General features: G+C 45.4%; 1 protein-coding gene across 1 annotated transcript in view; it reads left to right on the top strand.

The window, feature by feature from the left end:
* The window catches only part of FAM227A (family with sequence similarity 227 member A), a gene marked incomplete at both ends in the record, with an annotated part of 80,382 nt that overhangs the window by 17,879 nt on the left and 45,493 nt on the right, over window positions 1-17,010 (top strand). Inside the window, 5 exons of the mRNA XM_082666193.1 lie at window positions 2,362-2,508; window positions 6,534-6,635; window positions 7,132-7,236; window positions 9,276-9,399; window positions 14,054-14,173. Coding sequence (XP_082522319.1) covers window positions 2,362-2,508; window positions 6,534-6,635; window positions 7,132-7,236; window positions 9,276-9,399; window positions 14,054-14,173 — 598 coding nt within the window. The remainder of the gene's footprint in view (window positions 1-2,361; window positions 2,509-6,533; window positions 6,636-7,131; window positions 7,237-9,275; window positions 9,400-14,053; window positions 14,174-17,010) is intronic.

Below are 17,010 nucleotides of genomic sequence, written 5' to 3'. Positions count from 1 at the left end.
ACCAAGGCCCTACCACCTAGTGGGAGACAGCAAGGCCTTGCCACGCACTTTGTTCCAGGTCTTTTGCACACCAGCAGGAGAAATGGCCTACTCCCTGACCCCTGCCCTCCTCTAAGATTTGCACTAACCCCTAAAACCCCATTTCTTTTTTGGTTTTTGAAGGCAATTGAGAAGTACGAGATGGAGAAGAAGGCTTTAAAAGGAGAGAGAAGTCACGGCAGCTTGGGAGACAAAGGCAAAACTCCTTTCTCATAGCCTTGATGGTGTTTTTGTGGGGTTTGGTTTTTTAGTATCTAAAATGTAATCGAGTAGGAGTCTGGAGTCTCAGATGAGGGTATTTTTAGCCTCTTCTGAAAGAGCCTTTAATCTGACTTCTTGGCATAGGGCAAGAAAGGGGGGAGGGACAACACCATTTCCAGACGACCTGTATGGGACACACTGCACCAGGTGCTTTCATACGTATCCCCCTGTTAAAGGTTCCTAATGCCCCCTACCTGTGAGGCGGGTGCCGTAGAAAGTGTTTTATAGATGAGAGAATAGGCTTGGGGGTAAGGGAACAACTTGCCGAAAGCCACACAGCTTGTCTGCGGCAGGTCCTGGATTCTCCCCAGCCTGACTTCAAAGCCCACGTTTTATCTTCTCCTCCTGGCTGCTTCTCTGGCTCAAGCAGTCTAATCAAATGAGGGGAATCTTAGTAAGTCAGCAACCCAGGTGGGATCTAGGGAGACTAATAGTGTGCGTTGTCATCTGCTCAGGTTGAATGAAAAATCACAGGTATGATCACCACACAGCAGTGGACAGACCCCGTGGTTACTCACATCCTATTTCTCTTCTTCCATACTTCTGCAGAAAAGAGCGAAAGAAAATCTCAGTATATTTGCAAAGGCTCAGAATCCAGGAATGTCAAATCTTTCATTATCAAAAGGGTAAGAGATCTATTGCTAGGTCTGTTTCTGCTGGGCATGGACTAGATTTTATTCCCAGGGAGGGGATACTTGGCACCTGGATGGTGACTACGCAGGAAAATGGCAGAATTCCCTTTTTAGAGAATCTTAAAGTATTTTAATAATGCTGGAATTTCTCGTAACGACTCAAAAAGATAGAATGAGGAGTGTTCTAGAGGTCATTTGTCTGTTTATTTTTAGAACTCAGAAGATGTTTGCCCTAAAAACAGTGAGTTCAGATTCAGTTCACACAGCCACTGTGCTGCGCAGCTCCGCGGGGCCCATTCCCACAGCAGGGCTGGTTTTGTCGGTCACTGCAGATAGCCCGGGACGCTGGCAGTCGGGAACAGTCAGAGGATGTGTCCAGCATCAGGCAGCTTTTCAGTACCAGAGACCTGCTTCCCTCTTAGATCCCCGGACCTGCGGCCAGGCTCTCTCTGCTGCCTCTGCAACCACAGCCTGGCCCCGCCATACAGCCGCCCCAGTTAAGATCCTTCTAAGCTGGCTCTTTAACTACCCAGCTCGTGTGTATTCAAACCTGGAAATGCTGGGGAACACGTTATCCTTTTTTCACTTTTTAGCCACACAGCATAAAGCCCGATGGTTGACGGTCTGCACTGAAACTGTCATACTACCCATGATGGTGGCTGAGCACACTTAAATGTCCTGTCCAAGGCAGGACAGCTAGTAAATGGGAGAGCTGACATCTGACTCAGAGTCAAAGCAGTTAATCACTGAGTTCTTCCATTGTCAAGGCCATAGCCCAGTTAGAGAGGAACTCAGTCCCGCAGCATGTTTCCAGTAGGTGCCTTTGGGTGGCGGTAATAGGTTTCCTCTTTCTACTTTTCTGTATTTTTACATTTTTTATAGTCATATTTTATTTTTATTCTAAAAATCCATTTAATATATATGTTAAGCACCATAGGGATAGTTGTATCCTTTGATCTAATAGTGCCATTTTGAGAAATTCATACTAAATAAATAACCCCAAAGAGGTGAACCGTATGCTCCAAGTTACTAATAAATAATATTAATTTGAAGTGATCGGTGAGTAGTTAAAGCAATCTTGTTAACAAGATATATTATTTTAAATGATAAATTTGAAGACAGTGTAACAATGTGAAAAATCTAAAGTTAAGTGGATAAAGCAGGACATAAAAGTGTGTGTGTACATATACGTATTCTAAAATGATTGAAGTAACATACATATCTGTATACATGTGCTCAAAGCCAGAAAGGGAAAGTGGAAATAATGTATATAGGTGTTTGGTAAGGGGTGCTGCGATCATGAACGCACTCTATAAAACACTCTGTCTATAAGGTTGTTATATTGTCTCCGTGATAAAAAGCAGATACTGTATTGTTTTAAACTGTCAAAATGATGGACCCCATTTTCGTATTCTGCTCTTTTCTTCAGAAAATAGCAGACAAAAATATGCTGGCAGAGCTGTACCAGTATGCACAGTTTGACGACTCTAAGCCAAACAACCTTCCAAATGGAGTGGACTTCTATGACATGGTGGGCAATGTGATCCAGGCTGAGAGAAACCCCCTTAGTGGCAAGGTAAGGAAAGAGAGCGGCAGCCCCTCTGTGATATCCAGCCAGCCTCACACCAACCTGCGCGGCAGACACAGCGGTCCCAGTTTTACACACCAGGAAACCAAGAGTGGTGGCAATTAAGTTGCTGAGGGCCACACAGTTTGCAAGTGACTGAGCTGAGATTAGACACCAGGCCCACGTTTCCTCCAAAACCTACATCCTTTCTCCCAGACCTCTGGTCTCCCAACTAACTGTTCTGATCACGTATCCTATTAGCACAACATTTTGAGTTCACACCCTCATGATATATGTTTCTTTATAAATGATATATGTGTTCTGTTGTCAGTCACGATGTTGTATATTGGTAAATTTAATTTCTTTTTTTTCTTAATTAGACATTAGTTAGAATATTTACTTCCCACACCCTGTGGTACCCCTTGGGGTGAGTCACCCACTTGGAGAGCAGTTCACACTGGGTTCCTTAGGAAGGAAGGAAGGGAGAATTCGAAGGCCCTGAAGAACCTGTGTGCGTGTGAGACAACGCTGGCCACTCAGGAGCTGGGGGATAGTTGTGAGGAGGGGTGGAGAGGGGAGGAGGCCCAGAAAATGGTCTCAGCAGCCTTACAGCTGTGCCTCATCGCCCTTCACGATGGCACAACTCCAGGGTTCTCAAAGCAGCTATGACATTGTATCCTCAGCTCCTAACGAGTCACCCTCACCCCCATTCTTGGGACCCAGCTTTACAGTCTCTTCTGTCTGTACTTCTCACTGCTGCTTCAAACCACACCCCCCTCTCTCCCTCTTTCTCCCTCTCCCTGCCCACCCCCATCTCCTCCTCCCTGTCTCCCTCTCCCTCCTCTGCCTTCTTCTCCCCATCTTCATGATTTTTCCCTGCTGCCCTCTCTCTGGCTGTGTCTCTACCTCTGTTCCATCTTGCATTCAGACTTCCTAAGAGCAATGATCTGTTTAGGCCAGTCACTGCCCAGTATGACGATGGTGTCTGCTGGACTTCCAGTGCCGGGCTCTGGCGTGGACTGCAGTCAGTAAGCTGCCTTTCACCAGGTGCTGGTCCCCAGGGCAGGTAGTGGTCACCCTGGGATCAGGTACCTGATCCCCTGCTTTCTTTATCAGAGAGGTAGAGGAGCAGCAGGCACTCAGAGCATCACATTCTCTCCAGGACAATGTAAAAAGATGCTCACCACATGGATTCTGTGATAGCAAGGGACTGGAGGGCAGTACATCTTTGGTGGTTAAGTAGCTCTCTGGGCTCCAGTTTCTTCTCCTATAAAATAGGGATAACAGGGCTTCCCTGGTAGCGCAGTGGCTGAGAGTCCGCCTGCCGATGCAGGGGACGCGGGTTCGAGCCCCTGTCCGGGAAGATCCCACATACCGTGGAGCGGCTGGGCCCGTGAGCCATGGCCTCTGGGCCTGCGCGTCCGGAGCCTGTGCTCCGCAACGGGAGAGGCCACAGCAGTGAGAGGGCCGCGTACCGCAAAAAAAAAAAACAGGGATAACAATAGTCTCTACCTTGAAGTATTATTGTAAATTAAATAAGATAATATACATAAGCACACTTAGCACAGTGCTTAGTAAGTCATAATTGCTCAAAAAATGATAGTTTTTATTATCAATGTTATTAGAAAAGTTTAATGATCAATAATAGAAGAACAGTACAGTCATTTTTGGTTTATACATGATGGACTACTTAGCCACTACAATGAATATTTATGAAGAGTGTATTTTAACATGCTATGCTATGTTGTTAAATGAAAAACATCGGTATATAAAATTGCAGTACAATGTTACGTAAGCACACACAGGAAAATCTGGGGTGAAACCATACATAGCTATCACTAGCATTCTCTGAGTAATAAGATTGTAGTTTTTTAAAAAAATTTTATTGAAACATAGTTTATTTACAATGTTGTATTAGTTGCAGGTGTACAAGATTATAGGTTTTTTTCTTCTTCCTTTTTCTATAATTTAAAAACGGAAGAAAGACCTTTGGAAATGGATGGGGTGTTTCACAGACCCGCCGTTCCTGTGAGACCTTCCAGCACCTCTGCTGCCCCTGACAGGCCCGCTGGCCCAGCCACATGTGCTCTTGCTCCATTTGCTGTGTGGGTGGCCCCCAGGACAGTGACTACGATGCTAATTAATGTCCCCTGGGGAATGTTTTCCTGAGACCTGAATCCCAAGAAAAACTGTGCATCTACGGGAATGCTTTTAGTCTTATAACTGATGCTGGTTCCTGCTTTTCTTTGGCTCCCAGGAAACCCAAGGCAGATATGTGCCCTGGCTTTAAAAGGACCCTCTTCCATCCTGCTCGGGGGGCCATCCCAAATTTTACTTGCCTCCTCCTGTGATTCCTTCTCTCAAATGTCTGTTTACCTGTGAACACCTTCAGGGCAGGGACTCTCATCAACATCCCGAGCACCTAGGTGCTCGAAAAATATCTGTTGAAGAGCTGAAATGAAATCTTTTCGAAAGGAAGCAGGAGCGTGAATAAATAAACGATAAAGAACTAGCACACTCTTAACAAGTGTTGCCTAAGTGCCCGGCACTGTTCTAAGTGAGTATGTATGCTTTGCGTGTGTGTCACTCACTCATTTAACCCTCATAGCAGTCCTGGAGGTAGGGACTGTCGTCATCATCATCTCCATTTCCCAGATGAGGAAATTGAGCACAGACAGTTTCAGTAACATTGCTCAGGGTCACGCAGCTAATAAGCTTAAGAGCTGGATTAGAATCCAGGCCGTGCGGTAGCAGTCTGTGCTCTCCACCTCTCTGACGATACTGCCTCTCTAAGGAGACATGAGGAATGGCGGAAAAGACAAAGCCAAGAGCAGGGCTCAGAGAGCTCCTTGCTAACTAGGGTAGCTTGTGTATCAATGCACCATGCCCTCAGCTTCTGTAGGCTTGAAGGGAGTGCCAAGGAGTCTTTCCCTTTGCATCCAGGATGGGGGCAAGAGAGAGATCTCTGCTCCTCTTAATGGTAAGAGGAGAGGCAGCCTTACCATGTCTCTGGGGCCAGGCTGCCTGCTTTTGAGCCTCCCAGGCTGTGTAAGCTTAGGCAAGAATCCTAACCTTTCGACCCTCATTTTTCTCTTCTATAAATTGGGGATAACAGTTCCATCAACCAGCACCAACCGCAGAGATAGATGATGAAAAATAAAGTGAGATAAACAATGAACGGCATAGCTCAGTGCCTGATACATGGCAAGCATTCACCAAATGTTACATATTATTGTGGTAGCAGCTTTGGAGTCAGGGAAGGTTCAAGACCCAGTTTAGGACAATGAAGCCTGAATTTTCTGCCTCTCTGAGTTCACTGATAATTCTGTTCCAATTTTAGAACTCCATATGCTTACTGCTAACTCAGCAGGATTTCATGGTCCAGTGATTTGCATCTGTATAGTATCTATGTTTGTTGATACTGATTATTATTGAATGAACACAGATGACAGCATGGAGCAACTGCCTAGAGTTATGGGTTCCGATCCTGGCTCTGCCACTTGCTGGCTGTGTTACTTTGGGCAAGAGACTTCAGCAATATATTTATTTTGGCCGCGCCACGTGGCTTGCAGGATCTTAGTTCCCCCACCAGGGATCAAACCCGTGCCCTCAACAGTGAAAACGCAGAGTCCTAACCTCTGGACCTCCAGGGATTCCTGTGACTTCATCAGTTTAGTCCTCAGTTTCCTCATCTGTGAAATGGAGATAATAACACATGCCTTGTATGATTATTGTAAGGGTTAAATGAGAACATGTAAAAACACCTGGCAAGGTAAATAGTTGGCACTCACTGAAAGGTTAGGTGGGTTTTTTTTTTAAGTTGACCCCAAAGTGTGTTGACTCCAAAGACGTCTGGCGGGGAGGTGGTGTGATTAATGACAGTAACAAGCCATGGAACATAGGTGGAAAAGCAGGTTTTGAGTGGAGATGATTATGAATCTGGCTGTGGCTCCAGGTAAATTTCAAAGAATAAATAAGTAAATAAATAAACAATAACAATAGCAATAATCATGTGAATTTTGTTTCTTTTCAAGTCTTTCTGTTCAGATAGAGAATTAGAGCGGTTTCTCCGTTCTCCTTCTGTAAGAGCCATGTGGCTGGATAGCTTCTGGTGGATCTTTCATGAAAGGTACCAGGTAAATGCAAATCCGACGGCTTCTCTCCCTCACTTAAGTTATTTTTCTGTGGCACAAACCCCAGCCTCTTTAACGTGGGCTGTAAGCCCTTCTGATTCCACGGACCGCCCCGGCAGCCTCATCTGTCACACCCTGTCCCTTCCCCACCCATGCCTCGTCCATGCACTCTGGGCTGTAAACATTGCACCACGTCCTGCAGCTCCCCAGAGCATTAAGAACTGGTCCGTGTCACATGGCTGGTCAATGGCAGGGCAGAGAGTAAAGTCAGGACCTCCTGGCCCAGAGTTTGGGTGCTTTCCTCGACATTCTACCTCTCTGTATGTGTTTTATAGATCCTATAAAACAAATCAGTGTAGTATTTCATAAATAATATGAGATTAATTACCTTGAGAATAAGATTCCTAAAAATGAGAGAAATACTTAGTTAAGATTCCCAGTCCTTGGCCGCTTCAACAAGGGGCTCTAGTAATTCCTTCTCCGTTTTTATTCCCGGTAGCCAAAGAAGGAAGTCCAGAACAAGCTGTTCGACCGGATAGCCCAGCACTACGCCTTTCTTTTGTCTTGTGAATCCAGGTCCCACTACGAAGAGGCTCTCTTAAAAGTGAGCATCAATCGCTGTTCAGGAAAAAAAATCACATTGGTTAGCTGTTCACTGCTAGTGCCAAGTTAATGCCCTTAACGTGCTTTCCATAAGGGAGTAATTAGTAAGTTGTGATGTATTCATATACTGACTTGTAATGCAGCAGTTACCCAAAATAAGGTAGATCTATATATACGGATAGGGAAGATGTAATGATGTATTTCAAGTGAAAAACAAAACTCCATGTTAGAAAAATTATATGTATATGTATGTGTGCCTATGAGTAGAAAAAAAAGTCTGGAAAAATATTTACCAAACTCATAGCAATGCTTATTATCTCCAGGGAATAAGGTTATAAGAAGCTTCCTTTTATATTTTATTTATTTCTATAGTATTTAAATAAGCATGAGATTTGAAAATTATGAATATACATATGTACTTTTTATATATGTGTGTATGTACATGTATACTAAAAGGGTTGCTAGAAGAAAATATAAGTGAATATTGACATGATTTGGGGGTAGGGAAGGACTTTCTAAATATGACCCCAAGGGATTAACCATAAGAAGACTGATTTAACTATATAAATTATTTAAATTGCTACAGTCAAAGTTAAAAGGCAAATGAGAAACTATGCAAAAAATACTGGTAACATATATGCCACACAACATAAAGAAGTCTTACAAATCAATAAGAAAAATGGACCAATGGACAAAGTACATAAACCAGAAATTCACCAGGGAAGAAATAAAAATGGGAGAAAAAGTTCACCTTTGACAATAATCGAGGGAATTCCCTGGTGGTCCAGTGGTTAGGACTCTGCTCTTCCACTGCAGGGGGCGCAGGTTCTATCCCTGGTCGGGGAGCTAAGATCCCGCATGCTGCGTGGTGCAGCCCTCCCCAAAATAATAATAATTGAAAATACAAATTAAAACAATCCTTTGGTACATCTTTTTACCTGCTAGATTGCATAGATTAAAAAATGTAATTCCCAGTGTTATGAAGGACATAGGGAAATGGCACTCAGACAGCCTGAGTGGGAAGTGAATTGGGACAGATGGGCTGAAAGGCACTTACACTAGTTAAGTGTCTGCTTAACAAGTTGCTTAGGCTTTCAGTGTCTCAGTTTCATCACCCATAAAATGAGGATAATAATGCCTCTCTCGTTGAGTTGTCCTGAGTATTAAATGAGATGATGTTTGTAAGGCATCTGACATATCACCCAGCACACGCCAAGCCCCCAATATATAATAGCTGCTATTATTACTCTTATTATACCATCTTCTGGAAGTCATATTTGAATATATAGTAAAAGCTGCTTTCATTTATGCATTCAACAAACTTTTTTATGCATTCAACAAACTTTTGATTGCTTAATATGTGCCAGACACTGAGCTAGCTTAATAAATAAATATAATTATTCTGCATAATTTGTAATGCAAAGTCCTAGAAACAAGACAATATCCACAGATGCTGAATGTTTAAGTAAATTTTGATATGGTCACTCAGCACAATACTATGAAGGTCACTACTGGAAAAAAAAAATCCCAAAGAGTTTATAGTAAGCCGGGGAAGTATTTATGTTATGATGTTAAATTAATAAGCCAGATATAAATGTATAATTTGACCTTAACCATAGTTAAAAAGGAACAACAGTACTACTTATGCACAGGAAAGGAAAAAAAAAAAAAAACAGGAAGTAGGACTTAATATTATCTCTGGGGGACAGCAAGATGGGTATGTCAAATGTACTTTGTTATCTTCTGCGCTGATCTTTGGCCAGGTTGTAGAAGGGGCTGAGGCACAGACCGCATGCAGAGGAGCTGGGGGAGGGGGGTTTGCTGGCCAACGTAGCATGGTGTTTGAGGAGTGGTCCCCAGGTAGGGTAAGGGGTCCACCGAGATGTGGGGCAGCTGCAGATAGAAATTGCTTCCCTCGTGAACAGGAAGGCAGCATGGTGTCAGGTAGAGTGTTTTATCACAGGTCCTTTCTGAAGTCAGGGGCTCTTTTCTGGGTGTGGAAATGTCCAGAATATTGCCTGAGCTCTGCTTGCCCCCCAGAGGTTGCCATCACTTCTGAGTAAAGCCCTGTACACCAGCTTCTGCTGCTGCTTCCCTCAGTCCTGGTTCAACACTCACGAATTCAAGTCTGACATCTGTAACACGATGAGCCTGTGGATTTCAGGTGAGAGGTGGCTACTTTCTCCTGGGGAAAGCAATTCCAGAAACACGTCTTCCACCCGAGCCCAGGTAGGTTCCTGTTTGCCATCACACCTCTTCATCGAGGCAGTTGTTCTTTTCTCTCCTTGACAATAAAGAAAGTAAAGTGTGTGGTTAGAGCCCGAGGAGTACTCATGATTCTGCTCCCTCAAACAGTTCTGAGACATTCCTAGTCCCCTTTCGTCCCCAGCTGCATCGGCAGGGAGCAGGTTTCGGCACAGCCCTGTTAGTTAACAATGTGCTCTAGGCCGATGGACCCAGGAACCCAAAAGCAGTGTGCTGGCTAGATAATCCCGCCTTCCACCCCCACTGTGACCCCACTCGACCCAACTGTCGTCCCCCTCTCCCTGCAGCACACACAGTGCCAGCTTGAGTTTGCTTGTCAATTACTTTTCAGTCTCCTTCCTCACGTCCCCCATCTCAACCCAGACATCCTCTAAGGTCGTTGAAAGCTGAGAGGTTCCCTGTGTACTAGGTACTGTGCTAAGTAAGCACCTTTCACATTTCCTACTGTGTTGAGGGTCTCCGAGATCAATTCCACATTAGGAGATTCGGTGGAGCTCACAGGTCTCGGCATACAGTTGTGTTTATGGCTAAGACTTATTATTACGATGTAGTAAGGGTACACAACCAGATCATAAGGGGAAAGACAGGCATTGTTTGGAGGAATTCACATGCAGCCCTCCTCCTCCCGTGAGGAGTTATACAGAGCCCCTCATCCCACTGCAGTGAACACGTGGCAACATGTGTGTGATGTTTCTGCCCAGAAGCCCGTTAGAGAAACAGCGCCCAAGGGTTTTACTGCGGGCTGGTCATGGAGGCACCTCTGTCTATCGTGTACCAAAGTTCTAGGGAAGCAGGTGTTTAGCATCAGCTACATTGTTATATAAACAGTCTAGGCGCAGTGAGTCACTCGTCAGCTAGGGAATAAAATTTCCCCCAGCTTTATTGAGATATAATTGACATAGGACACTATGGAAGTTTAAGGTGTACAGTATGATAATTTGATACACGTATATATTGTGAAGTTTTTACCACAAGCAGGTGAGTTAACACATCCTTCACCTCACATAATCCCCATCATGTTGTTGTTTTATGGTGAACATTTAAGATTTACTCTCAGGACTTCCCTGGTGGCACAGTGGTTAAGTATCCACCTGCCAATGCAGGGCACAAGGGTTCGAGCCCTGGTCCGGGAAGATCCCATATGCTGCAGAGCAGCTAAGCCCGTACGCCACAACTACTGAGCCCTCATGCCACAACTACTGAAGACCATGCACCTAGAGCCCATGCTCCACAACAAGAGAAGCCCCCGCTCGCCACAACTAGAGAAAGCCTGCGTGCAGCAACAAAGACTCAACACAGGCAAAAATAAATAACTAAAATAGATACACTAAAAAATAAATAAATAAATAAAAAGATTTACTCAGAGCAACTTTCAAGTGTACAATACAGTGTTATTAACTGTAGTCACCGTGCTGTCCATTACATCCCTGGAACTTGTTCCTTCTGTAACTGCAAGTTTGTACCCTTTGCCCCACATCTCCTGATTTTCCCCACCCACAGCCCCTGGCAACCACTGTTCTACTCTCTGCTTGTATGAGTTTGGCTGTTTTAGATTACACACACATAAGTGAGATCATACAGTATTTGTCTTTCTCTCTGAGCCTTATTTCACTTAGCAAAATGTCCTCAGGGCCCATCCATATTGTCACAAATGGCAGGATTTCCTTCCTTTTTATTGCTGAATAATGTTCTATTGTGTATACATGCCATAGTTTCTTTACCCATTCATTTGTGAGTGGACAGTTAGGTTGTTTCCAGGTCTTGGCTATTGTGAATAACGCTGCAGTGAACATGAGCGTGCAGATATCCCTTTGAGATAGTGATTTCATTTCCTTTGGCTGTATATCCAGAAGTGAGATTCCTGGATCATATGGTACTTCTATTTTTAATTTTTTGAGGGACTTCTATACTGCTTCCATAGTGGCGGTTCCAACTTACATTCCTATCAACAGTACACAAGAGTTTCCTTTTTTCTCACAACCTCGCCAGCATTTGTCGTCTCTTGTCTTTTTGACAATAGCTGTTTTAATAGGTGAGAGGTGATAATCTTATACTGGTTTTGATTTGCATTTCCCTGATGATTAGTGATGTTGAGCACCTTTTCATGTACTTGTTGGTCATTTGTATGTCTTCTTTGGAAAAATGTCCGTTCAGATCCTTTCTCTTTCTCTAATTGGACTGTTTGGGTTTTTTTGCTACTGAGTTGTATAAGTTCCTTACAGACTTTGAATATTATCCCCTTATTAGACATATGGTTTGCAAATATTTTCTCCCATTCTGTAGGTTGCCTTTTCATTTTGTTGTTTCTTTTGCTGTGCAGAAGCTTTTTAGTTAAATGTAGTCCCACTTGTTTATTTTTGCTTTTGTTTCTTATGCTTTTTGTATCATACCCTCCAAAATCACTGCCGAGACCAATGTCAGGGAGCTTTTTGCCTGGGTTTTATTCTAGGAGTTTTATGATTTCATGTCCATTTAAGTCCTTAATCCATTTTGAGTTGTGAATGGTGTAAGGGGTGTCCAGTTTCATTCTTTTGCTTATGAGTATCCAGTTTTCCCAAAACCATTTATTGAAGAGACTATCCGTTGCCCATTGAGTATTCTTGGCTCCTTTGTTAAATATTCGTTGATCATATATGCACGGGTTTATTTCTGGGCTCTCAATTCTGTTTCATTGATCTGTTTTTCTGCTAGTACTATATTGTTTTGATTTTCATAGCTTTGAAATATGTTTATTTATTTATTTTTGTAAATTTATTTATGTTTTTTTGGCTGCATTGGGTCCTCGTTGCTGCATGCAGGCTTTCTCTAGGAACAGCGAGCGGGGGCTACTCTTCGTTGCGGTCCACGGGCTTCTCATTGCCGTGGTTTCTCTGGTTGCAGAGCATGGGCTCTAGGTGCACGGGCTTCAGTAGTTGTGGCATGTGGGCTCAGTAGTTGTGGCTCACGGGCTTAGCTGCTCCGCAGCATGTGGGATCTTCCCGGACCAGAGCTCGAGCCCATGTCCCCTGCATTGGCAGGCGGCTTCTTAACCACTGCGCCACCAGGGAAGCCCCTGTGATATAGTTTAAAAGCAGGGAGTGTGGTGCCTCCAGCTTTGTTCTTTTTCAAGATTGCTTTGGCTATTTGGAGTCTTTTGTGGATCCATACAAACTTTAGAATTTTTTTCTATTTCTGTGAAAAATATCATTGGAATTTTGATAGAGATTACATTGAATCTGTAGATGATTTGGGTAGAATGGGCATTTTAACAATATTAGTACTTTTGATCCATGAACATGAGATATTTTTCCATTTATTTGTGTCTTCAGTTTCTTTCGTCAGTGTCTTAGAATTTTCAGTGTATAGATCTTTTAATTCCTTGGCTCTAAGTTTACTCCTAAGTATTTTATTGTTTTTGATGTTATTGTAAATGGGGCTGTTTTCTTTATTTCTTTTTCAGATAATTCACCGTTAGTGTATAAAAACACAACTGATTTTGGTATGTTGATTTTATATTCAGTAAAAATGAATTTTACTGAATTCATTTATTAGTTCTAACAGTTTTTGGTGGAATCTTTAGGGTTTTCTGTATATAATATCATGTCATCAGCAAACAGATACAGTTTTACTTCTTCCTTTACAATCTGGATACCTTTTATTTCTTTTTCTTGCCTAATTGCTCCAGCAAGGACTTATAGTACTATGTTGAGTATGAGTGGTGAGAGTGGGCACCCTTGTCTTGTTCTTTTTATATATATATAAATTTATTTATTTTATTTATTTATTTTTGGCTGTGTTGGGTCTTTGTTGCTGTGCGCAGGCTTTCTCTAGTTGGGGAGAGCGGGGGCGGCTCTTTGTTGTGGTGTGCAGGCTTCTCATTGCAGTGGCTTCTCTTGTTGCAGAGCACGGGCTCTAGGTGCGTGGGCTCAGTAGTTGTGGCACATGGGCTCAGTAGTTGTGGCTCACGGGCTCTAGAGCACAGGCTCAGTAGTTGTGGCACACGGACTTAGTTGCTCTGCGGCACGTGGGATCTTCCCGGGCCAGGGCTTGAACCCGTGTCCCCTGCATTGGCAGGCAGACTCTTAACCACTGAGCCACCAGGGAAGCCCAGCAAAGTGTAATAGTGTGTTGAACAAACATTTGCTAAGTGCCTATTTATTGTGTGCCAGGTCCAATACTAAGCCCTGGAGGTACAAAGATGAATCAGACCCAGCCCCTGCCTTCCAGGCAGAGGAGATAGACAGGAAAACAAATAATTACTATGCCTTCACATCTGTGTAGTGTGTCACAGGTTCACACGTCTGTGGTGTGATCTCATCCTCACACTCACGCTGTCAGGAGGGCAGGGTGGGCATCACATCTCCGTTTTCCAGATAAAGAAACCAAAGTCTCATAGAGAGGAAGTGGCTCACTCAAGGCTACAAGGCCAGTACTGGGGGGAGGGAGGAGGGATAATGCTGGAAGCTCAGCCTCCCCGGGACCAGCAGGGGCATCTCAGAGGCCTCTGTCTTCCATTTTCTGCCTCCCTTTCTCTTTTGCAGAAGTTTTCATGATCACTCTTGACTCCCTCTTAGGTATATATCCTTGCCCACACAGCTATAATAGCTGGGACTACTCGAAACTGGATCCGGAGAGATTCCAGAGAGAAGAATTAATGTTGCAGAAAAAAACTCTGCTGAAGGGTAAGGTGCCAGGTAGGGACTTCCGTCCCCTCTGTCCCCTGCCACACCCAGCTACCATCTAGTCCGGGCTGGGAGGGGCCCTAATACTGAAATCCTCAGGCCTGGTTCTCTCTCACGTACCTCAAACTAGCCTCCAAAATGACTGAAATGTTAATGCTTAGCAACTATAGAGTCAGCACACCAAAAGTGCTGGGATGTGTGGGAATTTTAAAATAGTAGATGTCAGTTATTCAGTGTCTACCATGTGCTAGGCACCAGGTATCCTTTTTTTATATATATATATAAATTTATTTTTTAAATTTTTTTATTTTTGGCTGCATTGGGTCTTTGTTGCTGTGTGTGGGCTTTCTCTAGTTGCAGCGAACAGGGCCACTCTTCGTTGCAGTGCGCGGGCTTCTCATTGCGGTGGCTTCTCTTGTTGCGGAGCACAGGCACTAGGCGCGCGGGCTTCAGTAGTTGTGGCTGGTGGGCTCTAGAACGCAGGCTCAGTAGTTGTGGCGCACGGGCTTAGTTGCTCCACGGCATGTGGGATCTTCCCGGACCAGGGCTCGAACCCATGTCCCCTGCATTGGCAGGTGGATTCTCAACCACTGCGCCACCAGGGAAGCCCCAGGTATCCTTTTTTTTTTTTCCTGCAGTACGCGGGCCTCTCACTGTTGTGGCCTCTCCCATTGCGGAGCACAGGCTCCGGACGCGCAGGCTCAGCGGCCATGGCTCACGGGCCCAGCCGCTCCGCGGCATGTGGGATCTTCCCGGACCGGGGCACGAATCCGCGTCCCCTGCATCGGCAGGCGGACCCCCAACCACTGCGCCACCAGGGAAGCCCCCCAGGTATCCTTTCAATTTAATCCTCACAACGGCCAGCTGAAGTACACATTAAATCCACTTCACAGGTGAGGAAACCAGAGTTCAGCGAAGCAACTTGCCCAAAGCCAACTTTCTTTTCGCACTTAACAGACACGTAAAGAGCGCCACGTGCCAGGCACTGTGCTAAATAAACACTGGGAACACGGCGTGGAGGCAAGCACAGCCTCCGCTGTGTGGTCTAGTGGGAAGTCGAGGTCAGGCAGTTATCCTACAGTGGACTGGGCACTGGTGACAGGTATACAGGGTGCTGCGGCAGCAGCAGGAGGGGGACCCAGGCCAGCCCTGAGAAGGTCAGTAAGTGACAGGTGAAGCGAAGGACCACTGTGTTCCAGGCAGAGGGGACAGCAAGTGAGAAGACCCAGAGGCGCTGAGGGAACAGAGGCAGTCCTCGTGGCAACAATGAAAGGACTGTGATGGGCAGCCAGCCCGTGGGTGGCTAAACCAGGATTCAACTCAGGACTGTGAAGCCAGGGAGACGCCACCTTGGGTTAGGATAAATTTACATCCTCCAGCTGGGGGCTGTCTGCCCCTTTTTATGGGGCACCCCAGGGATGCAGCAAAGCCTTGTCTGTAATGGTCAGTAGGCCCCAGGGGGCAGACAACATCTGGCTAATCAAACCCCCGTAGCAACATCTAGGACCCTTTGGAGGGGATAGGAGTGAGGAGAGTTTTTTTTTTCTTAAATATGGTGAAAACAGTTCATACTGTCAAAGAGCATGTATCTGAGCACATAGCAGTAATCTGAATAAAAATAATGCTAATGCACACGTCGTTCTCTGCACCAGCCACTGTTTGACTTGTGTCATTCCACACCGCAGCTTCTTGAGAAATCCTGTCACCTCCATCTTACAGCAAGAATTGAGGTGCAGAGAGGCTCGTGTGCCCAGGGTTTTCCAGCACAGTTGGGGAGCCAGGATTTTGTCCAGATAGGCTAATCAGTCTCCTGCTTCGGTCAGTCTGGCCTCTCTGACCAGTTAAACCATTCCCCTCCCTCAGTCTAACGCCCTCGGGGAAAGCAAGGGTGCTCGGCAGGAAGGAGGGACCTCCTAAGAGGCAGTGCTGTCTCACCGTGGTGAGCTTCCTATCCCTGGAGGGCTCTGGTAGAGCTGCCGCATGCTGCCTAAAAGGTTCCGTGTTGGGTGGGAAGTTGGGCGAGGTGTCCCCTAAAGACCCTCTTTCTGAAGGCTGGAAAACTGCAGTTAGGATTGTGGCTAGGATAAACGAGGGTGGGGGAACTGTCCCCAAGGCCATGTTAACTTTCGGTAATTCCTTAGGACACACGCAGGGCTCAGTGTGTAGTCGTACTCACCGCTGTGATCTATTGCAGCGAAAGGGCACAAAGCAAAATCTGCAAAGGGAAAAGACAGGGCTTTCCTGGTGGCGCAGTGGTTGAGAGTCCGCCTGCCGATGCAGGGGACGCGGGTTCGTGCCCCGGTCCGGGAAGATCCCACATGCCGCGGAGCAGCTGGGCCCATGAGCCATGGCCACTGAGCCTGCGCGTCCGGAGTCTGTGCTCCACAACGGGAGAGGCCACAACAGTGAGAGGCCTGCGTACCGCAAAAAATAAATTAATTAATTAAATAAAGGGAAAAGGCACGTGGAGCAAAGTCCAGTAAAACCAGGAACAAGCTTGCAAGAGTCCTTTCCTGCAGAGTCACACAGGACCCACTTTAATTCCCCCAGCGAGTTGTGACAACACGTGTGAAATGTTGCCTGTCAGAGGAGCTCGTTAGGGACCCAGTGCCCAGGGTTTTCCTGGGTGCTGATCACATAGGCGCTCCCCTGTGTGGTCACATACCCAGATTCCAAACTCCCAGAAGGAAAGTGGGTATTCAGCGTAAACCACATTGTTTGCACCGACAGTTTAGGCACAGTGAACCACTCTTATCAGTGGTGGGAGCCCTCCCGAAAGCTACATTCCCAGATGCCAGTCAAGGGCCAAGCTTGCAGTCAGGACTTTTCAAGGACAGTAGCCAGGACTG

Source organism: Grampus griseus (genome assembly GCF_964374135.1).
Source record: "Grampus griseus genome assembly, chromosome: 11".
Classification (NCBI taxonomy): Eukaryota; Metazoa; Chordata; class Mammalia; order Artiodactyla; family Delphinidae; genus Grampus; species Grampus griseus.
This window is presented reverse-complemented; position numbering and strand designations above follow the sequence as displayed.